Genomic DNA, 24322 nt, shown 5'->3' on the forward strand with positions numbered 1-24322 from the left:
CCTCTGTAAGCAAACCAGGAGAGAGTTCTCCCATCAGCTTAACTACTATAGTCCCAGAGAGCGGTTGTCCACACCAGCACTCGCAGCAGTGTAACTTATGTTGCTCAGGGCGGTGATTTACTCAGCCCCCCGAGAGATATAATATACGCTGACATAAGCTATAGTGTAGACATAGCCCTAGTAGGAGAGAAGAAGGAACAAGGAAAGGTTCAGAAAAAGAGGAGGAGAGAGGAAGTATCGGGGCCAGCTTCAGGCACCAGCAAAGGAAGCAGGTGCCTGGGGCGGCAAGTCAGCAGCAATTTGACGGTGGGTCCTTCAATCCCTTCCTTGCTCTTCAGTGGCACTTGGGCGGCAATGCAATCTTTTTTTTTTCCTTTCCTGCTTGGTGTGGCAAAAAAGCTGGTGCCAGCCCTGGGCAGAAGAGAAGCTAGGGAAGGGAGAGGAAGATACATAGGTAGAGGAGAGGGAGGTGTTAGAGCAAGATGGAGTGCATCTTATGCAGGACACAAGGCTGTGCATGGGTGTGGAGGAAGGAAAGTGCTTTCACTTTGCTTGGAGGTTTATGCTAAGCACTTTCGGCAGCTGAGTCACTGTGTGATCTTGCTTAGCACAGTAATATGTGCCTGAGTCTTGCACCTGGGCACTCTCTGTAGACAGAGACAGGACATGGTTTTTTGTCCTACTGCTCTGGAAGTGACCTTCAAATGGCTTCTCAATATTTTCACCGGAGCCTTCTATAGAAAACACGACCAGCTGCAGCCTTGCGTCCTTTCCCACGGCCTGTTTGTACCAGTACATGTAGGTGAAACTGGTAGATTTTTGGGAGCAGTTCAGTGCTAGTGTCTGTCCCTGACTGACCACCATATCTGGGGGCTGACGGATGGCCCATCCTGTGAGGAAACAGAAATAAAATGAGATGAGGGTTTAATGGGATTATATTGGAGAAATGGGGGAATTTCTGGCTTGTGATCAGGAAACATTCCCAAAGGTGAGGGCAATCTCTGCATGGGAAGGGGTGGAAGCCTTATTGCCACCTTCATTTTATAATCTCACGGTAGAAAGTGTAGGAGAATATAACACTGGAAACCACCCCGCAGGGGCTAGGGATGGGGGCAATGGGAAAGATGGTCTGTACCATCTCTACTGTCTCTAAAAATGAACAGATCCATAGACTCCTTCATGTGCTTTTGCTTAATTTAAAAGCTTTCACTTACCCGAGGGGAACAGGCCAACAATAAAGAGCAAATGGGGAACCATTGGGTACCTGCTCATCTGGCTGGGGATCTGTCTGAGACAGCTGCATAGACACACACAGCCTGAGCCTGAGACAGAACTTCCAGCCACTAGCCAATCAGGGAGCAGAGATGCTGACATAAGCGTGAGACAGGAAATGATATGAGAGAGAGAGAGAAGAAAAGGAAAAAAAACTGGATAGGAGGACCAAAGAATGAGAGAGAATTTTGTACTGAGGGGGGCTAGGCAGAATGAGGATATTAAATGGCAGAATTGTAATTAGCAGGAGATATGACCCTTGTGCAGCTGTGCGTGGGATATTACTTCTAAGTGTGGGGTGTATTTCTGAAGGGTAGGTGCATTTTGTGTCTTTTTTTTTTCAATTCAGTGAGTGAACTGAAAGCTGGAGAAAAGAGGCACCATGAGAACCAGTGAGATATTTAGGTTCAGTTTTTTGTCTCTTCCTCAGGATAACACTCCTCTCGATACTCCCATTGTACACACAAACATGGGGGGTCATCATTGTTTTGTACCACTGAGATCGGCTCATTTATTTCACACAGGTACTGAATCGTCAACAGATAGGAATGGCTTTACTCTCTCCCAGAGCTGGACTGGAACTTGTTTTGTTGTTCTCCACATGAATTCAAGAAAATCTTGTGCTAAACAAATATGTTCCTTCATTTATAACTTTATATTCACCTGACAGCACAGACCAGGGCCTGTTCTTAGCTGCAGCAGACATCTCTCTGATCACAGCAGTATTTCAAGCCCTGCATTGTTATATGAAGGTGACTCTTTGAATTCTCCAACCACAGCTCACATTTTGTCACAACTATAGCTGCTGCTCCACACCTGTGGCCCAAAGTTGCAAGGTTTTTGATTGTCTGTAACTGGTCATTGTATTTCCAGCACCATGTGCCCCAATGGATGTACTGTTATAGCAGAAATAACACTGTATGGGCAGCTCTCTCAGACGTGGTACACAGCAGTGCTGTTTGAGTGCACTCATCCCCAAGTCACCTGAGCATTTCATAGAATCATAGAAGATTAGGGTTGGAAGAGACCTCAGGAACAGAGGCAGGTTTACAGTAAAACACAGGGTTCCCTGGCACAGGCCCCATCAATGACAGAGGACTCCAGGGCCGGGCCTAGGGCATATAACCAAAGCCCTGAATAGCCTCCAGAGTCAGTAACTCCCAACCTGGGTGAAATCAAACCTGTGACGTGGGGTGAAAGGCTGCATGTCCTATTCTTGTCACCAGAGGGTACAGGGGGGTATTTTTATTACTGAACCCTGCAGAACCCATCTGGTCATGGCCTGGCTTGTGTGTCTATACACCACTGCCCCCTGCTGGGAGGAATATGTCAGAGCTGCTAAGGCCTGTACTAGCTTCCTCTGCTGGCTGCTAATGGTGGAGTGGCACAATCCAACACCCTAACAAGCTCATTGTTAGACTATTATCCTGCTTTCTAATCTGAAATACGTGTCCCCATCTCACTATTGGCCATAATGAAGAGAGACAGGATTGAAAGGAGGAGTTTCTGACGAAGCAGACTGGCACGCCGGGGTCATATTGTGGCCCTCTTGTCTCCTGCACAATGGCTCCCTGCAAGGCAAAAGTCATTCGTGCTGTCCCTGGGGCTGGAATTGTTGTGCTCCACGGAAAAATTGATGATGGGGTTCACAGATGTCACCAGGAAACAGCCTTGAGACCAGGCCCTTAATTTGTAAAGGGGGAGAGACTATGGGGAATGAGAGAGGAGAGGTGTAGAAATAAGGAGGGGAAGGGAGGAATGGGATAAAGGAGGGGAAGAGAGGGGAGGGAACAGAGGGGAGAAAGCAGAAGAGCTCAGAAGGACGGAAAGGTCTCCTACATCCAGCTTGAAATGGCTCCCATTGCCCAATTCCATTCCATTGAAGGGAGGAGAAAAAGAGGGAGGAGTGAATCAGGCAACAGGGAGAATGGGGAAGGGAAGGTGTTGTGTATTTGGTTGTCATGGTTTCTGTTGCTATGGCAACTGAGTTAGAGTATTATGGTCTGTAAATAAAATGGTGGTTTTGTTAGCTGTCTGCTCTCTGGCCTCAAGTGATTTCTTCCTAAACTGGCTGCCCCCAAGGATATAACAAGTGGCGACAAGGGTGAGACTCCGGTGCTGCTCCAGTAACAGAAGGAAGTAGAAGTCAAGGTAAAGAACAAACAAACAAAAAAGCTGCTTCTTTGCACTGACTGTGAAAGTGAAACTAAAATCATGGCTACTCTGACCAGGCCTCTGGAGCCTTTTGATGAGAATACAGAGCAGTGGCATGTGTATACTGAGCGTTTTGAGCTTTTTTTTATTGCAAATGACATTACAGAAGCAAAGAAGGTGCCAATATTCTTAAGTGTTGTAGGAGCTAAAACCTACTCCCTGCTACACAGCTTACTACACCCTGTTAAGCCAGCAACTAAACCTTACAGTGACATTGTGGAAATCCTGGGGTCCCATTTTTCCCCAAAACCACTTCACGAGCTCCTTGGGCAGAACAAGGCCTGGAAGTGGACTGAAGCCTGTGATGTTGCATTTAACAAAGCTAAGGATGCATTGTTAAATTCTGAAGTTCTAACGCACTTTGATCCATCCTTACCCCTGCAATTGGCCTGCGATGCCTCCCCTTATGGAGTGGGAGCAGTCGTGTCACACATTATGCCTTCGGGAGAAGAGAGACCTATTGCTTTTGCTTCACGCACTCTAAGCAAAGCAGAAACTAACTACGCCCAAATCGAACGGGAGGCATTAGGAATTGTTTTTGGAATTCGGAAGTTTCATCAGTACCTCTTTGGGCGAAAGTTTACTCTTCTTACAGACCATCGACCTCTGACGTCAATTTTTGGACCCTACACAGGCATTCCCCCATTAGCTGCTAGTCGTATGCAACGTTGGGCATTGTTACTTTCAGCACACACATATGAAATTAAATATCGGAAATCCACTCTGCACGGCAATGCAGATGGCCTCTCAAGGTTGCCTTTGCTGGTCAAACATCAAGATAGCGCCCAAAAGGAAATCTTCTACTTTGAACAGGTAGAGAATACACCCATCACTGCTACTCAGATAAAGAAAGCAACTCGCGTTGACCCAGTATTGTCCCAAGTTATGGACCTGGTGATGCATGGAAAATCTCGACAAACCTCTCCGGTCTCATCCAACCTTGTTCCCTACATGTCCAAACGGATGGAGTTATCGGTCCAATCTGGTTGTTTGTTGTGGGGGAGACGTGTCATTATTCCACCACCACTGAGATCACAGATGTTAGAACAGCTACATTCCGGTCACTGTGGAATAGTGCGCATGAAGGAAATTGCACAAAGCTATTTTTGGTGGCCTGGATTGGACAGCGCTATTGAAGAGAAGGCAAAAGCTTGTATGTCATGTCAGGGTGTGAGGAATGCACCCCAGTGGGCACCCCTACACCCATGGGACTGGCCTGAAAACCCGTGGCAACGTATTCACGTTGACTTTGCTGGCCCCCTTGAAGGAAGCATGTTCTTGGTGGCAATAGATGCCCATTCTAAATGGCCAGAAGTCTCTATAATGCAGTCTACTTCTGCAGAGAGTACTATCCAAAAACTACGAGGACTCTTTAGTCGTTTTGGTCTGCCAGAACAACTTGTGAGCGACAACGGACCGCAGTTCGTTTCTCAGGAGTTTCAAAATTTTATGAAGGCAAATGGGATACACCATCACGTCAGCACCATATCATCCGTCCACCAACGGACTAGCTGAAAGATTTGTGCAGACAATGAAAAACGCTTTGAAATCAGCAAGGGGACAACACTCCATTCAAAAGCGTCTTGATATCTTCTTACTTTCCTACAGAAACACCCCTCATGCTATGACCCAGGCATCCCCAGCCTTTCTAATGTTGGGACGACAGCTGCGCACTTGCTTTGATCTGCTGAAACCTTCTGAACCCCGACAAACTGTGCAACATCAGCAGCAATATCAAGTCATCAGACGGGCACCCAGAGCAAAAGACCGAACCTTTAGCCCAGGACAGCCAGTTTTGGCTCGGAATTATACTTCCAGAGCTAAATGGGTCCCAGCCACAGTCATCACTCAAACAGGACCTGTTTCCTACACAGTCCGGACTGCAGAGAATGTTACCTGGAGGCGACATGTAGATCAGCTGTTGCCAGGTCATGCCAGTCCTCAGGACCCATCTGCAGTTGAGGGGTCTGACTTCACCTCTTCTGGTGAGGCACCGAATCACGAGTCACCTGTTCCTGACTGTTCTCCTCCATTACTGCCGGCGGCTGAGATACCCCTTTGCCCAGCACGAGCTGATACCACCTCCTCACCCGTTCGTGCTGCGGACCCTGAGCCCCTAGTGCTTTCGGGTGCAATAACACCAGAAGTTCGCCGTAATCCACCTAGAGACAGAAGGCCTCCTCATCGGCTGGATCTCTAGCTAGGGCGAACCCACGGTTATGGGGCAAAATAATCCCCAGGGTTTAGCCGGGAATGGAGGCAGTCTACCCTCCTTCTCTAGTCTAGTGTGTGTGTGTTTGTTTTTATTTAGGGGATGTTCTTATTAGGGGGGGGAGGAATATGTTGTGTATTTGGTTGTCATGGTTTCTGTTGCTATGGCAACTGAGTTAGAGTATTATGGTCTGTAAATAAAATGGTGGTTTTGTTAGCTGTCTGCTCTCTGGCCTCAAGTGATTTCTTCCTAAACTGGCTGCCCCCAAGGATATAACAGAAGGTGTGAGAGACGAGGAGAGAAAAGAGGGAAAGAGAAAGAAATGAAAAGTGAGTGTATGGGATAAAGACAAGAAGGAGAAAAGAACATCGGGAGGATGAAGAGAGAGAAGAAGAAGAGAGGACCGGAAGAACAGAAGAAGATTTAGGGCACGGTGTCTGGGACTCACAAGTCGTGCCCACTCTTGGCCCTGTACGGTCCCTAGGGGGAACCCCCTTCAGAGCAACAGCCATTTTCGGGGGTCCACTCTCTCGGGGTTTAAGCCCCTTCGCCTCCTGGCACTGCACCTCTCTGAGCCTTAGCACGCCTGTCTTTCGCCATGGGCCCCCTCAGGGAGTCCACTCTCTCTGGATCCCCGGGGCCTCCATTCCCGGAGGGAACCATGCAACACTGTGCTCTAGACCAGTGCGACTCTGAGCCAGCATAAAACAGGGGTATATTGAGCGTCTGAACAAAGCATACAAAACTCTCAAGGCTCTCAGGCCTGGCCTCTCTCAGCACAGTACATCTAAGTCAAACCTGCATCCAAGTGGGCTCTGCCTGCTCTCTCTCTACAGGCCAGGGACCCTGCGCTTTCCAGCTGGGCATCCAATATTACTGGCTCTGACAGCTCCTCCCCTGTCCTGTCTTCCATCCCAGGTAAACAGACCATTGGGCCCCCTGGTCCCTTCCATCCTTTGTTCCCCTCTGGCTGGAACTGGTTGGTTAGGTCATGGGGGTCCTCTCTGCTTAGCCCATTGTCCTTCCACTGGCCAGAACCAGCTGACTGCCAAGCTGGGGTGGGCCTCTTCGTCACCAGGTCACCAGTTGTTATGGTTCTCCAACTCAAGGCCATTGTCTGGTGGTCCTGACTGCTAGGATAGGTCACAGCTGGTCCTCTGCAACAACAAACTCTCTCCCACCACATTGTTAAACATGCAGCACACAGGGAAACTGAGGCACATGCACGCTATCCATGTAAAACACTACCAAAATCCCCAATTCTGTCACACATGGCTACACTAGAGAGTTTACAGCAGTGCAGCTGCACTGATGCACCTGTGCCACTGTAAGCTCTCTAATGTAGGAGAGAGTTCTCCTGTCAGCTTAACTACTCTAGTCCCAGAGAGCGGTTGTCCATGCTGGCACTTACAGCAGTGAACTCATGTTGCTCAGGGAGGTGATTTACCCAGACCACCAAGCGTCATAAGTTATGCTAACGTAAGCTATACTGTAGACTGGGGGTTGGCAAACTTTCAGTAGTGGTATGCTGAGTCTTCATGTGTACACTCTAATTTGAGGCTTTGCGTGCGAGTAATACAGTTGAATGTTTTTTAGAAGATCTCTCTATAAGTCTATAATATATAACCAAACTACTGTTATATGTAAAGTAAACAAGGTTTTCAAAATGTTTCAGAAGCTTTATTTAAAATTAAATTCAAATTCAGATCTTATTAATTTAGTGTGATCCTTGCCTTTGCTTTTCCTTGCTGAGTTTTCCAATGTCTGGTGGCACCTATCTAGATACTTTAAGCTGCACACAGGCTTCTGAGTTATAACCAGCTGGCAGGAGGTCAGCGGCTGGAACCCCAGATCCGCAGCTGAGGTGAGTGGAGCTGGTGGGGACTGAGCAGGGCCGGAAGCCTTGGGGGGCCTGCGCTGGAACTCCAACTGGAAGCAAGGTGAGTGGGGCTGTGGGGACCCCGGCTGGCAAGGGGCCAGCTGCCAGAACCCCAGAACGGTGGCAGGCTGACCGCCAGAGCTCTGGGGTTTCCACCACCAGCTCCTGCCAGCTGGGGTCTCAGCCCGCTGCCAGCCTGGGGTTCCATCCCCCAGGCCAGCAGCTGGCACTGAGTGGGACCGGCGGCAGGACCCAGGCTGGCAGGAGCCAGTGGTGGAACCCCAAAGTGCTCTGGGGTTTCAGCTGCTGGCTACTTGCCAGCTGGGGTCTCAGCCCGCCGCCAGCCTGGGGTTCCTTCCACCAGGCCAGCAGCGTGTGCTGAGTGGGACCGGGCAGGACCCCAGCTGGTAAGGGACCAGCAGCGGGAACCGCAGAGCAGCGGCGGGCTGAGCAGCTCAGCCTACCCCGCATGCCGTGAAAAATCGGCTCATGTGCCACCTTTGGCACACGTGTCGTAGGTTGCTGACCCCTGGTGTAGAGCTAGCCTTAGCAGGACAGAAGAAGGAAAAAGGAAAGGTTCAGAAAAAGAAGAGGAGAGAGGCAGAAGAGATGATAGGGAAGGGAGAGGAAGATACATAGGGACAAGGAGAGAGGTGTTAGAGCAAGATGGAGTGGACAGGAGACATGGCTGTGCATGGGTATGGGGGAAGGGAAGTCCTTTCACTTTACTGGGTGGTTTATGCAAAGCACTTTCGGCAGTTGAGTCACTGTGTGATCTTGCTTAGCACAGTAATATGTGCCTGAATCTTGCACCTGGGCACTCTCGGCAGACAGAGACAGGACATAGTTTTTTGTCCCATTGCTCTGGAAGTGACCTTCAAATGGCTTCTCAAGTTGTGCACCGGTGCCTTCTATAGAAAACACGACCAGCTGCAGCCTTGCATCCTTTCCCATGGCCTGTTTGTACCAGTACATGTTGTTGTAACTGGTTGATATTTGGGAGCAGTTCAGTGTCAGTAGCTGTCCCTGACTGACCACCATGTCTGGGGGCTGACGGACGGCCCATCCTGTGAGGAAATAGAAATAAAATGAGATGAGGGTTTAATGAGATTAAATTGGAGAAATGGGGGAATTTCCAGCTTGTGTCCAGGAAACATTCCCAAAGGTGAGGGCGATCTCTGCATGGGAAGGGGTGGAAGCCTTATTGCCACCTTCATTTTATAATCTCACGGTAGAAAGTGTAGGAGAATATAACACTGGAAACCACCCCATAGGGGCTAGGAATGGGGCCAATGGGAAAGATGGTCTGTACCATCTCTTCTGTCTCTAAAAATTAACAGATCCATAGACTCCTTCTTGTGCTTTTGCTTAATTTAAAAGCTTTCACTTACCCAAGGGGGACAGGCCAACAATAAAGAGCAAATGGGGAACCATTGGGTACCTGCTCATCTGGCTGGGGATCTGTCTGAGACAGCTGCATAGACACACACAGCCTGAGCCAGAACTTCCAGCCACTGGCCAACCGGTGAGCAGAGACATGTGAGACAGGAAATGATATGAGAGAGTGAGAGAAATTAAAAAAAAACTGTCTAGAAGGAGGAAAAAAGAACGAGAGAGAATTTTGTACTGTGGGGGGCGGGGGGCAGTGTTAGACAGTTGATCTGGAAGGGGGTTATTGAACAGTGAGAGAACTGAAATTAGCAGGAGATATGGCCTTTGTGCAGCTGTGTGTGGGATATTACTTTATCTCCAACCTGATTTCTCTGTTACTTATCCACTCAGACCTGTAGGATGTTTCCATCAAGGATATTTCCTGAAGCCATCCTTGGTGAAAGGTTAAAGGTAGGTGCATTTTGTGTCTTTTTTTTTTTTTTTGTCCAATTCAGTGAGTGAACTGAATACTGGAGAAAAGAGGCATCATGAGAACCAAACAGGGAGATACTTAGATTCAGTTTTTTGTCTCCCCCTTAAGGTAACGCTCTCCTCTCAATACTCCCACTGTACACAAAAACTTTTTGGGCCACTAAGTTCTGCCCATTCATTTCACACAGGTACTGAATCGTCAGCAGATAGGAATGGGTTTACACTCTCCCAGAGCTGGACTTGTTGTGTTGTTCTCCACATGAACACAAGAAAATCTTGTATGCCTTCATATATAACTTTACATTCACCTGACAGCACAAACCAAGGCCTGCGCTTAGCTGCAGCAGACAGCTCTCTGATCACAGCAGTATTTCAAACCCTGCATTGTTATATGAAGGTGACTCTTTGAATTCTCCAACCCAGGGTCACCCAGAGGATTCAGGGGGCCTGGGGCAAACAATTTCAGGAGGGCCCTCCATAAAAAAAGTTGAAATACTATACAATACTACATTCTCTTGGGGGCCCCTGTGAGGCCCGATGCAAGTTGTCCCACTTGCTCCCCCCCTCACAGGCGGCCCTGGGAAAAATAAACCTTCTGCATCTCGGCACAAACCCAGTTTGGAGAAAACTTCTTTACAAGGTATCACTGGCTCTCAGCATCAGCTAGTGCTAAAAGGCACTAAAGCTTATTAAAAGGGTTGGACAAATATTTTCCGTCAAAACTTTTTCTGGATCGAAAACTAGGGGGTTTTAAAAAGCAGAATAAAAATCACGGACAATGTCTGCTTTCCTTCAAAATTTGTTGTGGTTTTTTAATTGAAAAGCTGAAATTAGTCTGCCAAACCCCGAATATGGTTTGGGGTTTCAGAAGTGTGTGGCCAAATATTTGCTGCTTGCTGTGTTTGATTGTTTAAAGAAACAATAAAAACATTCTGCTTAAAAAAAATCCAAAACTTTTGAACCACCTCAGCTTGTGACCAAACACCTGACCCCATCCAGTCAGAGATTTTTCCAGGTTTCTGATACCCTGCTGGCTTCCTTGACTCATATCTGTCTCCATAACTTTGGGTTCATTTAGGTTAGAACATAAGAACAGCCATACTGGGTCAAACCAAAGGTCCATCCAGCCCAATATCCTGTCTGTCGACAATGGCCAATGTCAAGTGCCCCAGAGGGAGTAAACCTAATAGGTAATGATCAAATGATCTCTCTCCTGCCATCCATCTCCACCCTCTGACAAACAGAGGCTAGGGACACCATTCCTTACCCATCCTGGCTAACAGCCATTAATGGATTTAACCTCCATGCATTTATCTGTTTCCTAGAGACTGGCTCTATGGGATCCCTCACAAACTGGAGACAGTTACTGTGGGTTTGGTCTTTAGTATAGATTATGTACATGTCACGGAGTGTGGGGGAGTCAGGGCCCTGCACCCCCGGCATCCTGCGATTCTCCATGACTCTCAGCCAGCCAGTAAAGCAGAAGGTTTATTTAGACGACAGGAACACAGTCCAAGACAGGTCTTGCAGGCACAGACAACAGGATCCTCTCCAATTAGGTCCATCTTGGGGTTCCAGGAGCATCGCAGCCCCATTGGGGAGTCCGAGCCCTGTCTCTGCTTCCCTCCATTCCCCAGCCTTCTCCTGAAAAAACTCTCACTCCCCAGCGTCTCCTCCCCTCAGTCTTTGTTCAGCTTCCTGGGCAGAGGTGTCACCTGGCCTCTCACCCCTTCCTGGGTTCTCACTTTACATGCTCAAGTATTTTCCCTCAAGGCTAGTCTCCCATCTCCCAATGTAGACTGTCCTCCCAGGCCAACACCCCCCACTCAGCATTCACAGACCACTGTAAGAACAGTCCCAGTTCGTCAGAGTACATATTCCACGAACTGAGCATTTGAGCTTGTTCCAGAATCTGGGATGAGCCTATGTTGTAAAAACTGAAATGCTCAAAATAGCACATGCATGTGAATGGACACAGGGCGCTAAAATTAAATTAACCCAGGGGTTCTTAAACTGGGGGTCAGGACCCCTCGGGGGTCACAAGGTTATTACTGGGGGTCACAAGCTCTCAGCCTCCACCTCAAACCCTGCTTTGCTATTTATAATAGTGTTAAATATATTAAAAAGTGTTTTTAATTTATAGGGGGTTTATAGGGGTTGCACTCAGAGGTTTGCTGTGTGAAAGGGGTCACCAGTATAAAAGTTTGAGAACCACTGAATTAACCCCTCTGAAGCCTCAGGGAATGCAGGGGATGGGGGGTCTCCCTTGGTAGGGTTGGGAAGGATATTGGGAAGGATATTGCTCTTCTCATGTGATCCCTCCCTCAGTGGCTAATTTTAAATGAAGCTACCCTCCCCTGACATGAATCTCCCTATGGCACTGAAATTAAATATAGACTATAATTTGGCATTTGAGAAGTAAAAGGGCTGGTTGCCCTAATGGAAAAGCTAACAGCTTGGCTCTTCTGCAAGCCTCAAACTACTGAATAAGCTTTAGGGTAGGGAAGGCTGTGCCTCCCAAACAGCCTGGCCCTGCCCCCATCCGACCCCCACCCACTTCCTGCCCCCTGACTGCCCGCCCCCCTCAGAATCCCCAACCCATCCTGCTCCTTGTCCCCTCACCGTCCCTCGGAGACCCCATCCCCAACCACCACCCTGGGCCCCCACCCCTGCTCCCTGTCCCCTGATTGCCCTGACCCCTATCCAACCCCCGCTGAGTCCTGACAGACCCCAGAATGCCCATGATCCAACCCCTCCCCATTCCCTGTCCCCTGACCACCCTCCCCAACCTCTGCCCCTTCCGTGTCCCTGGGACTTCCTGCCCCGTAGTCAAACCCCCCCCCCCCCGGCCCCGGCCCCTTACCCCCAGCCAGGGAAGGGCAACTACACTTCTCAGTGGGAGGAGAAACACTGAGGTGTCATTTCAGAGAAGAAACCTATGTCTGCCCATGTCCTTCCCTCACTCCACCTCCTGGACAGACAGTTTCATGAATCTCCTGGTCACTGATGTCTGGTCCCATTCTCCTGGATGATATCTTCCTGCCACTAATGCAGGAATCAGCATTTCTCCTGAGGAATGATAGGGAAGACACCAACACAGGAGGGAATGCATGGCAGCACACAGATCCTAGTGATGGACAGCAGATCCTGACACTCAGTGGATATACTCGACTAGACTCACTCAGGAAGAGGACCTGAGTCTGTTATTTAATTTACATTTTCATATTTTAATTGATTGTTTTATGTTATTTCTCTCATTCTCTTTATCCATGAGTCCAATGGTCCCATGTCTGTTTTTTGGACAAGAAGATAAAGAAACCAGAAGAATCACTGTCTTTAAGAGTTTCATGGAAGTTATTCCAGAATGAGGGAAGGTGTGAATTTAAAAGGAATAGCTATTCTGGAATAAGAGTGCCCACCCATGAAGCTATTGTAGAATAGCTGTTCTGGTCGATTTCACCATGTATAGAACCCCTCACTAAAAACATAGCTAACTAAATTATCTCTCATGTGCAGAGAGCACTGAGTAGCCTGAGGCATTGGGGATTGGTCCTGCTTTGAGCAGGGGGTTGGACTAGATGACCTCCTGATGGCCCTTCCAATATCCTATGAGTCTATGAACACATCGGTTAGTGTGTGTGATCATGGCTCCCTCTAGTGATGAGCTGGCAGAGCTGATGAGAGTGAGTAGAAAAGGGAGAGAACACACATGACTGTGGCGCAGGTGTGTCCTGTTTGTGGGGAGCCTGTGAGGGAGAGAGTTAGCAGCGTGTACAGTGGGGAGAGATGTGTGATGGGGGCTGATGATGATGGGAAGGATAACAGTGTCCCTGACTGACAAGGGGTCTCCCTTGAAGGGTCTCTGCACTATTGGTGTTAGCTCATCTCCCTCCTGCTGGATAACTGGTTTCAGACTCCTGGTGTTGGACTGAGATTCCCACAGTGGGACAGATATCTCTGAATTAAGAAAGGTTTTTGTCACCATCTCTGCTCTATTCTCTCACTGTGCCCTTTGCTGCAGGTGCAATAGATGATCTGGGACTGAGTCACATTCTTCATCTCCAGCCTGAGCACTGTATCAGTGACCCGTTCAGTCTGATAGGATGTTCCCATCCTGGATGTGTTACCAGTATCACCTTTATATCTTAGAGATTCCAGGAAGTGCATCTGGCCTTGGGCATCCTGCAGGTACCAGCTCATCCAGGGGTAGGTTGTGTCCTTCAAGGTGCAGGTCATTGACTCTGATGCCCCCAACCGCACCATTAAATATGGGGATGACTGCTCCACTAATCTGCCCTCTGCACCTGAAAGACAAAGGGGATACCCCATGGGGTGATGAACCTCTCCAGGGAGCCTGACCCCACCCAGGTGGCTACTGCAGGGAGCCCCAGTCTCACCTGAGAGGGCAGTGGCCAGCATCCCCATTAGCAGAGAAAGGAGCTGCAGAATCCCCATGACCCGCTCAGTGTCTGCACAGGGAGGTGCCTGTGGGGTGTTTGCATTGCCGAGGGGAGGGGAGGGGAGGGGAGGGGTGGGGCGGAGATGAAACTCCTTACACATCCCTTGTGTATGGTAAATAGGCATGGCCAGGGATATCAGAGTTGACAGGGCCGGCTCTAGGCACCAGCGTGCCAAGCATGTGCTGGGGTGGCACTTTCAAAGGGGCGTCTCTCGCCCACCCCCACCCCCCTTTTTTTTTCCTTGGAGAGCAAAAAGCCGGGAGTCGGCCCTGAACCAACATGTTCCCTCTCAGCTGAGGCTTTCAGGCTGAGCTGGAACTGACACTGCAGTTCTGGCTGCAGTCACTAGATGGCGCTCACGGCAGAATGAGTCGCACAGGCTGGACTGCAGTTCAGGCTGCCCTGCCCCTGGGGAGCCCGAGCATCATCCCCCGGAGCCGGGCCCGGGCTGCCGCGGCGAGAGGGACTCAGTTCCGGGGGATGATGCTCGGGCTCTCCAGCGGCAGGGCAGCCTGAACCGCAGTCCAGCCTGGGTGTGCCTGCAGGGGCCTGGGGAAGCAGCTGTCAGTGCCTGCCCCTCTCAGCCCTTGCACCCCCCCCCGCCCTGTCCCGCTTGCAGCCCCTCCACTTGTATCTCCCTCCATCACTTCTTTGCTGCACCCCTTCCCCTTGTACTCTCCCTTCACCTGCACCTCTCCCCTTGTACCCTCCCCCAGCCTTCTCCTCCCACACCTCCCCCTTCCCCTGCACCTCTTCTCCCGCAACCCTCCTGATACCCCCTCTCCTCCTCCGCGAATACATCACACCCAGCTTCCCTGCCAGTGTAGAGCCCCCAAGCAGCCCCACACCCGCTCCTCTGCCTGAACCCTCTTTACTAGATCCCCATCCCTTTCTGGGTACAAGGTTTGAAGGTTAGTCCCTAGGCCTTCCATGTGCATTTGGAGCACTAAAGATGGGATTGCGGGGGACGAGGGGGTGAGATTTATACTAAAGTGAAATAAAAATAGGAGAAACAGTTTGATCCCCACTGCAAGTGTAAACGGGGATTGCTGTGGTGAATGAGGAGGTCACGTTTGTGGGGGGTGGGGGAGCCCAGGACTGGCGTGGTAGGGGGCAGGGGCGGCAGCTTATATGGGCTCAAGGTGCTTAAGCACCAGGAATATTCAAGCCTGAGGGCTCTGCTCCACCAATATTTGGTGCTGGGTTTCTCCCCTGGCCCCGCCTCGGAGCTTCCCTGCCTGAAAGAAAACAGACAGTGCCTCTCTCCTTTGTTTCTGCTACTTCTGCCTAAGGCTATAGAGATCAGCGGCTGGCAGCCTCTTGGAGCACCGGGGGAGGGGAAGAGGAAGATTGGAGGAGGAAAGAGGCACACAGGTGCTTGGGAGCTCTCTCCCCTGCCCCTCCTCCCCAGCCCCACCCCCGGCACCCAGGGGCAGCAGCAGGGGTGGGGAAGCCACACATGATGGCAACCCCACCCCCTGGTGTGACGAACTGGGAATGTTCTTAATGTTTTCTCTGAATACCGTGTTGGTGCCTCAGTGTCCCCTATGCAGTTCTTAATATCTAGGTGGTGGATCAGGGTGTGTGATTGCTGCAGAGGAAGGGGCCAGTGCACCTAAATGCCTGGCACTCTGTCTCCTAGCAACTGATGGCCTGGGCCCCTCCCCTGCAAAGGTGCCAGCTGAAGGTGTTGGAGACAAAGAGGTCAGGCGACCTCCTGGCCCAGGAAAGGAACTGAGCAGAGGAGATGGGGCTGGAGGGGTTGTTAGTCTGGAGCTGGCTGGGGATGAGGAGTGAAGTGCAGACGTGGGGGTCAGGCTCATTGCCCCCAGAATGGACCCTGCCAAGGGGTCCGGTTCATTGTACCTACAAGCTCTGTTTTAGACCCTGTTCCTGTCATTGAATAAACCTCTGTTTTACTGGCTGGCTGAGAGCCACATCTGACTGCAAAGTGGGGGTGCAGGACCCTGTGGCTTCCCCAGGACCCCACCGGGGCGGGCTCACTGTGGGAAGCGCACGAAGGGGCAGAGGATGCTGAATGCTCCAAGGAGAGACCCAGGAGGTGAAGCCGTGTGAGCTTCTTGCCCTGGGGACAGTCTGCTCCAAGGGAGAGGAGGCTCCCCAAAGTCCCGACTGGCTTTGTGAGGAGCTGTTCCAGAGCATTGCCCAGGGACTCTGTGACACCCAGTACCCACCATAGGGGAGGCGAGTGGGCTTTCTGGACCTTAGAGAGTCCCTAGGAGCATCTGCAGTGACTGTGGTGCAGAGTGAGAGTGCTGCGGGGTGGGGGGGTACGGGGGAGAGGAGGGGTCCCTCCCCTGGAGCTTGCTGGTGCGGGGGGAGTCCTCTCTGGTCCTAGCCCTGGGGCAGCCTGTCTGCATCCCAAGTTCCTTATCCCCAGGCCTGCCCCATCCCAGAGCCCTCACTTGAGGGGAAAAAACGTGCAAATTAAATTTGGTGGTCAGTTTGGTGGTCAGTTTGGAGTATCATTGTGTTTATCACAATACTTGATTATTTTACACCCCTTTAAAGTATATAACTAGTCATATACAGGTGTTACAAAGTGGGAACGTTCTTAATGTTTTTTCTGAATACTGTGTGAGTGCCTCAGTTTCCCCTATGCATTTCTCAAGGATCTAGATGGTGGGATAAGGGGGTGTGATTGTTGTAGAGCCCTGGAGTGCCAGTGTGATGCCGTCTGCACAGAGAATGGCCGAAACCCTGTCTCCGGGCAACTGATGGCCTGGGCCGCTCTCCTGCAAGGTGCCAATTGAAGGTGTTGGAGAACAACAGGTGAGATCAGGTGGCCTCCTAATGTCTGGAAAACAGACAAAGGCCAGAGGAGAGAGTGTCAGTGCCTGTGCAGACTTCTGGGAAGCGCATGGTGTGGAAGGGGATGCTTTGGAACTACTCCATACAAAGCCAGTCAGGACTTTGGGGGAGCCTCCTCTCTCTGAGCATACTGTCTCCAGGGCAAGAAGCTTACACCTTCCTGGGTCTGACCTTGGAGCATTCAGCATGCCCTTCCACACCATGCGCTTTCCACAGCAAGTGTGCCCAGGCAGGTCCTGGGGCAACCAGAGGTCCCTGCACCCCAACTCTGCAGTCAGACGTGACTCTCAGCCAGCCGGTAAAAACAGAGGGTTTATTAGATGACAGGATCACAGTCTAAAACAGAGCTTGTAGGTACAGAAAACAGGACCCCTCAGTCAGGTCCATCTTGGAGGGTGGGAAGCCTAGACCCAAGTTCTGGGCCTCAGGCTCTCCCCATTTCCCCAGCCAGCTCCAAAGTGACACGCCCTCCTCTAGCCTTTGTGTCTCTTCTGGACAAGGAGGCCACCTGATCTCTTTGACCCCAACACCTTCAGTTGGCACCTTGCAGGGGAAACTGAGGCACCCATACAGTATTCAGAGAAAACATTAAGAACATTCCCACTTTGTCATAACAGGTGCAACAAAATTTAATACCGTATATTGAAGCACGCAAGTGCTGCTTCTGATTTTCCACTTTTAATTGACCCTTGTAATCTTGTGGTGCATTGTAGCTTCATTTTATATCGGCTTACAGGGCGAGAGCGGGGTGGGGAAGAACCATTTTGGGCACCACCAAAAATTATACAAACCTGCCACCTATGTTTTGCTGTGGGGGGAAGAGAGAGTCCAGAGCTGGAGTGGCAGGGGGTGTGGGGGGGGGAGGACACTGGTGGTGGGGGGAGAGCCCAGGGCTGGAGTGGGGGGACAGCCAAATTTTTTTTTGCTTGGTGCAGCAAAAAACCTAGAGCCGGCCCTGAGTGTTGATAAATGTATTAAGCCCAGCCCAGAGCACCTGCTTTTTCTGTGTGACACTGCCAAACTAAAGCCTGGTCTACACTAGGCGTTTAAACCGGTTTTAGGAGCGTAAAACCGATTTAACGCCACAACCGTCCACACTAGGAGGCACCTTATATCGATTTTAATGGCTCTTTAAACCGGTTTCTGTACTCCTCCCTAACGAGAGGAGTAACGCTAGTATCGGTATTAACATATCGGATTAGGGTTAGTGTGGACGCTGATCGACGGCATTGGCTTCCGGGAGCTATCCCACAGTGCACCAGTGACCGCTCTGGACTGCAATCTGAACTCTGATGCAGTGGTCAGGTAGACAGGAAAAGCCCCGAGAACTTTTGAATATTTCCTGTTTGCCCAGCGTGGAGCTCCGATCAGCACGGGTGGCGATGCAGTCCGAAATCAAAATAAAAAAAGAGCTCCAGCATGGACGATGCGGACGTGATCGCTGTAAGGGCAGGCAAATCTGTTCTATCAGCGCTCCGTTACAGAAGACGAAATTCAAAATCATTTTTTAAATATCTCCAGACAGACGCCATAGCAGGGACTCAGCGCACTGCTGCGTGGCAAGCGTAACGGAAAGCCAAAGAATCAAATGGACGCTCATGGACTGGAGGACTCAAGCTATCCCACAGTTCCTGCAGTCTCTGAAAAGCATTTGCATTCTTGGCTGAGCTCCAAATGCTTCTAGGGTCAAAAACAGTGTCCGCGGTGGGTCAGGGCATAGCTAGGCAATTTACGCTCCCCACCCCCACCCCCAGAAGTGAAAGGGAAAACAATCCTGTCTTGACTCTTTTACATGTCACCCTATCTTTACTGAATGCTGCAGATAGACGCGATGGTGCAGCACTCAACACCAACATCCTTGCTCCCCCCCCCCCGCCATGGGTGACTGATGGTACAATAAGACTGATACCCATTGTCATCATCAGCCTATTGGCACATGGGGCAGTGCAAAAGGCCTGGTAACCATGCGTACTAGCATCGGTTAGGTCGATCAAGGGCGCCTGGCCCTAATTTTTCCTGGTAGATGGTACAATATGGCTGATAACCATCATCATCATAGCAACAGGGGGCTGAGCTTCATCAGCCCCCACCCTTCATGTGTAAAGAAAAGATTCAATTGCCCCTGGACTAGCAGCAGGATGCTGGGCTCCTCTCCTCCACACTCCTTAATGTCCTATGTGGACTATCATAGCAACTGGAGGCTGCCTTCCACTCATTTCTCACTCATTTCCTGCATTCTTTATTACTTCATCACACAAGTGGGGGGACAATGCTATGGTAGCCCAGGAAGGCTGGGGAAGAATGGAATGAACAGGTGGGGTTGTTGCAGGAGCACCCCCTGTGAATAGCATACAGCTCATAATCTATGCAGGATCTGACACAGAGCAGCTGTGCTCTCTGGTTCTCTGATACAGTGGTTCTCTAGTACACTTGCCCATATTCTAGGCAGGACTGATTCTATTTTTAGATACCAAAAAGGAGGGATTGACTCAGGGAGTCATTCCCAATTTTGGCTTTTGCGCCCCTGGCTAAGAGCAGCCAGGGGCACTTATGACAGCAGCAAATGGAACAGTGCAAAAGGACTGGTAGCCATGCCCATCTTATTACCAATTTATGGTATGGTAGATGGTACAATATGGCTGATAACCATCTCTGCTATCATGCAAAAGCAAAAGCATGCAGCTGTGTGCCACTGCTGAATCGCCTCTCTGAGCGGCATCTAGTACACATACGGTGACAGTCACAAAAGGCGAAACAGGCTCCATGATTGCCATGCTATGGCATCTTCCAGGGCAATCCAGGGAAAAAAAGGCATGAAATGCTTGTCTGCCGTTGCTTTCCCAGCGGAAGGAGTGACTGACGACATTTACCCAGAACCACCCGCAACAATGATTTTTGCCGCATCAGGCACTGGAATCTCAACCCGGAAATTCAAAGGGGGGGGGGAAGCTGCGGGAACTATGGGATAGCTACGGAATAGCTACCCACAGTGCAATGATCCAGAAATCGACGCTAGCCTCGGACCGTGGACGCACACCACCGATTTAATGTGTTTAGTGTGGCCGCGCGCACTCGATTTTATAAAATCTGTTTTACAAAACCGGTTTATGCAAATTCAGAATAGTCCCGTAGTGTAGACGTACCCTAAGAGGAGCAGCTCTTCCCACCTGGACAGTAGAGGGAACTGAGAAAACTTGAAGAACTCAGGCACATGCCCTCCGCTAGAGAAGAAGTGACAATTCCATTTGCGCTCACACACACACACAATGCATTCTCGCAGGCCACTTTGTCCATCTTGTCCTGTTGGGCAGTGCCACACAGCAGGAGACAAGGGAATCTATATGCACACACATCTATTATGTATATAGCGCATATATAGCAAAAGTATGGAGGGTAGATGGGTCATTCCAAAAGCATGTGAGTTACACAAGAAAAAGAACCCACCAACTCAGACATGATGGGCTGAATGGGGGATGCTCAGTTTTTGTGCATGTTGTAGAACTGTACCATGGCCTCCACAATAAGGTGTGAACTGAGCTGAATTAAACATGATTCCCTACAAGGGCAGCAGACAAAAGGGAACAGGCAGCTTCCCTTGGATCTCTGCTGCTCCATACATCGGACCACAGCAGATATTTGTGCTGGTGGGGATTCTTAGTGGACGTGCTGGTGACTCCTGTAGTATCACACTCAATTGCCATGTGGATGCCCTATATTTCTTACACTTGCACCAGTCATATAGATGGACCTTCCTGAGCACAGGTCCTTGTCTTCATTCTAGGTTTGTCGCCGAATGGGTAATCTGTGTGCTATGGGAATGATTTCTGTTCATTTCAATGTATTGCTAGAGGTTTTTGCTTAACTCTATCTGTTTACTACATCTCCAGCACCATGTGCATCAATGGGAAGACAACATTCCTGAGCTTATAAGGATATACTGCCACAGCAGAAATAGGACTGTAAGGGCAGCTCTGTCAGACATTCAGTGGCGTTTATACACACTCATATCCAAGTCCACTGAGCATTTCTTCCCTTAACCCTGGATTTGCATTAAATGTCAAGGGTCATTCCCTGTTTGAAATTCAGAGCCACATTCTCCTTATGCACCTATCTTCCACCCTCGTGGTTTCTGTCTATCTGCTTCGGCTGATACCAACAACTGCCACTTCCCTGCTCTATGAATAATGGACCTTTACAGGTTGTGGTTCCTATCAACAACAAGCCTTCTCCTGTTCCAAAGTCTTCAGGAGCCCTTCTGGGTAAATCTTGACTCTTCATGATATAGAATGGCCTCCCTACTTGAAATAATCCTTACTACAAGCTGAGTGGATGTATTTGAGTATTACTTTCAGAAATTCTTAATAGTAGTTCAGTGCCCTCTACAGGGAATGGAGAGATGTTGCAGACAGCCTCGTTCATCTATCTGTCAGGTTATCCAAACTTAGAGGGAATGGCAGCTGCAGGGGACTGGGTTAGGGTGGGGACCTCCGCTCTCTGTCTTATTTTTGCTGTACCTCTTTACAGCTCTCTCACATTGTGATTTGCTGCAGGCACAGAAATGCATGGCTGAATGATGCAGTCTCCACTGGGGAATCCCCCAGACAAAGTACTTCATGGAAGTTCTAATCACCATGTAGACTAGATCCATGTATGGTGTGATTGTGTCCTCATCTGAGGAAAGGAAGAGAGCTTCTAGCTCATTGCCTTCCTCTGCCTGATGGTACCACTCCATGACATAGTACACAATGTCTTTCATTTGGCAGGGGATGCTCAAAGATGACCCCTGCTGGCCAGGCAGGTTTAAAGGTTGATCCATAAACTGCAGCTGTCCACCTGCAACACATACCAGCACAGGCATCTCATATATTCACAGATACATATATTTTAAGACAATGAGGAACCTTTATGGTCATCTAGTCTGACCTCCCAAATAGCACAGGCCAGAGAATTTCATCTACTAATTCCTGCACCCAACCCACAGCATCTGGCTTAGTTAAAGCATATCAGGATATGCAATCCTGCTTTATGGGTTCCAGATGTTGAAGAATCCACCACATCCCAAGGGAAGTTGTTTCCGTGGGTAATTATGCTCACTGTTAAAAAAGTTGTATCTTATTTTTAGAGTGAATGAGTCTAAATTCAGATTCTAACCATTGGATCTCGTTATGCCTTTATGCTACAGAATGAAGAGCAGTCCATGATCAGAAATCTTCTTCCCATGCACTTATAGATTGTAGTCAAGTTACCTCTTCACCCACCCTTGGATAATTAAACAGATTGAACTTTTGTGTTTCACTGTAAAGCAGGTTTTCCAGATGACAAATCATTCTTTTCTGAACCCTTTGCAATATTTCAACATCTTTTTTGAATTGTGGGCTCCTGAACTGGACAGGATATTCTAGTAATCCTGTATACAGAAATAACACCCCATAATCGCTTCTACTCCATATGTTCCCACTTAGATATCTATGGCTCAGCAGTCATGTGAATAAGACCACATCAGGACAGTCCCCAGAGACACAGTCAGACCAAACCATAAGGGAATGAGGGCTGGGATCTGCAATTGGATTTGGGTGTTTGATTTAAAGAAACAGAAAAAAGTGAAGAGAAAGGAATTGAAAGTGAGGGAGCTGGAACAAAGGAAATAGTAGGTGAATGAGAGACTATAGAGAAGGAATGGAAGGAATTGGGAAAGCAAGAGAGAGAGGTTCAAAGCAGTAAAGAGCAATGCCTGATTTTGAAAGGCCAAGAGTGAAATCCTGGCCCCATTGAAATTAGTGGCAAAACTCCCATTGTTATTAATAGAGCCCAAATCACATCTAAAGTGTGTGACCAGGTCAGTGATCTGGGATGGGGGTTCCAGGGGCTCTTTTCACCCCTTTGGGAGACATTCTGTATATCCCAGACATTTCATCTGGGAACCACTGTCCTACAGTGTCCTTTCGACTCCTAGGCACACACAGCTCCCCTGTCTCCTTCCTTGTCTCTGTCTTGCTGAGTTTTTGCTGGCTGTCTCAGGGTTCTGTGTCACTGTGCAGTGCTGCAGGCGCAGTAATACACAGCTGAGTCAGACCATGAAAGTTTTTTCCATTGTAGATACCAATTGTTGTTCTTCCTCCAAGCTGACATGGGCTCAGCTGTGAAGTTGGTCCCAGATCCATCTCCTGAAGAATAGAAGAGCTGCCCCAGCTCCTCTGCCTCCTGCTGCCGGTACCAGTACATCCAGTAGTGGCTTGTTTCTTTTAATGTACACTGCAGAGTTTGCGATTCTCCTGGAACCCCTGTGAGGAAAGGCAGCTGCTCCACATAGGCCAAGCCTACACCTGGAAGGAAACAGGAAACAATATGATAGAACAGATGGTGACAAGTTGATGAAAAACAGATGGTGACAAGTTGTGATAGGGAGGAAGGAAGGGAAAGAAGGAAAGTCAGAAGGAGAGAAGGAGGGTTAAAAAAATTGAGAAGCAGAATAAAAGATAAAATGAAAAACAGGACAGTCATCTTCACTGTTCAGGCAAACAAGAGTCATTGTGGGAGATTCTTGGCTGAGAACTGACTTCCATATGCAGTGAATTCATGGGATATGCACTACTTATGTCCTATTTAGGATTCACTCTTGGGTCAGACACTCTGACCCACAAATCCTTGCTCCTGGGTGGTTATCTCTGTTCCTCCCAGCATTTCTAAGCAGATGCAGTCTCCAGAGATCCCCTCACGCCTCAGTCTCAGTGATGAGAATGTGCCCCTTCAACTTGAGATTCTGGGCCTGCCTGCCCCACCCCATCCCCGTGGCCACTCAGACAATACCTGGGGCCCAGAGAAGCAGTGCTGAGAACAGGAGATGTCTCCACATGATGTCAGCTTTCCCCTGCTCTGTCTCCATGAAGGGTTTCCTTCTCTCTGTGCTTCAAGGGAAGTCAGAGGGGACAGACAAATACATTTTTCAGTGGGAGGAGAAACACTATGGTGTCACTGCAGAGGAAAGACTCATGGCTTCTCATGACCGCCTCTCATTCTGCTTTCTGGATGGCAAGTTTCATGAATGTCCTGGAGACTCATGTCTGGTCCCCTTCTCCCGGATGATGCCTTCCTGCTTGTAATGCAGGAGTGAGAATTTCTCCTGAGAAATGTCGATGGGGAAGGTGTCATCAGAGGAGATGTCATATGTAATCATGTAGCAGACCACAAATCCTAGCAATGAATATAAACTCCTGATACATGACTAAAGTCTCCCTGGCTCAGGCTCTAGGGGCTTCAGATACCAAGGCTTCACAATGCACAGAATGTGGATTATATTTATTGCTTAATATATTTTTTTATATTCAAAATGATTGTTTTTATGTTATCTCTCTTTAAGAACGTATGCCAGTGCAAGTGTCTTTGTCTGTATTCTGCATAGTTGGATAAAGACACCAGAAGAACCACCGTCACCGGGGCTTTGTCAGAGAAGTTAGTCTGGATAGCTATTGCAGTCAATTTCCCATGCATAGACACTCTAACTAAAAATGTATCTGGCTAAAGGTTACAGTTCTGAGCAAACTATGCATCAAGTGCTGAGGGCACAGACGAGCCTGGGGAGTGTCAGTATAT

The 24322-nt window shown here is 49.2% G+C and overlaps 3 gene segments (V, D, J or C); all 3 read right to left on the reverse strand.

Annotated features, from left to right (window-relative positions):
- Nucleotides 1-543: 543 nt before the first annotated feature.
- Nucleotides 544-6629, reverse strand: LOC120370072. The segment is given in 2 exon segments: nt 544-890; nt 6497-6629. Coding segments are annotated over 2 exon segments (480 nt in total).
- A 6789-nt stretch (nt 6630-13418) lies between these two features.
- On the reverse strand, nt 13419-13895 carry LOC120370110. The segment is given in 2 exon segments: nt 13419-13744; nt 13838-13895. Coding segments are annotated over 2 exon segments (384 nt in total).
- Nucleotides 13896-22594: 8699 nt separating this feature from the next.
- On the reverse strand, nt 22595-23621 carry LOC120402643. The segment is given in 2 exon segments: nt 22595-23055; nt 23540-23621. Coding segments are annotated over 2 exon segments (372 nt in total).
- Between the last annotated feature and the right edge of the window lie 701 nt (nt 23622-24322).

This window comes from Mauremys reevesii, linkage group 1, assembly GCF_016161935.1.
Source record: "Mauremys reevesii isolate NIE-2019 linkage group 1, ASM1616193v1, whole genome shotgun sequence".
In the NCBI taxonomy this organism is placed as follows: domain Eukaryota; kingdom Metazoa; phylum Chordata; order Testudines; family Geoemydidae; genus Mauremys; species Mauremys reevesii.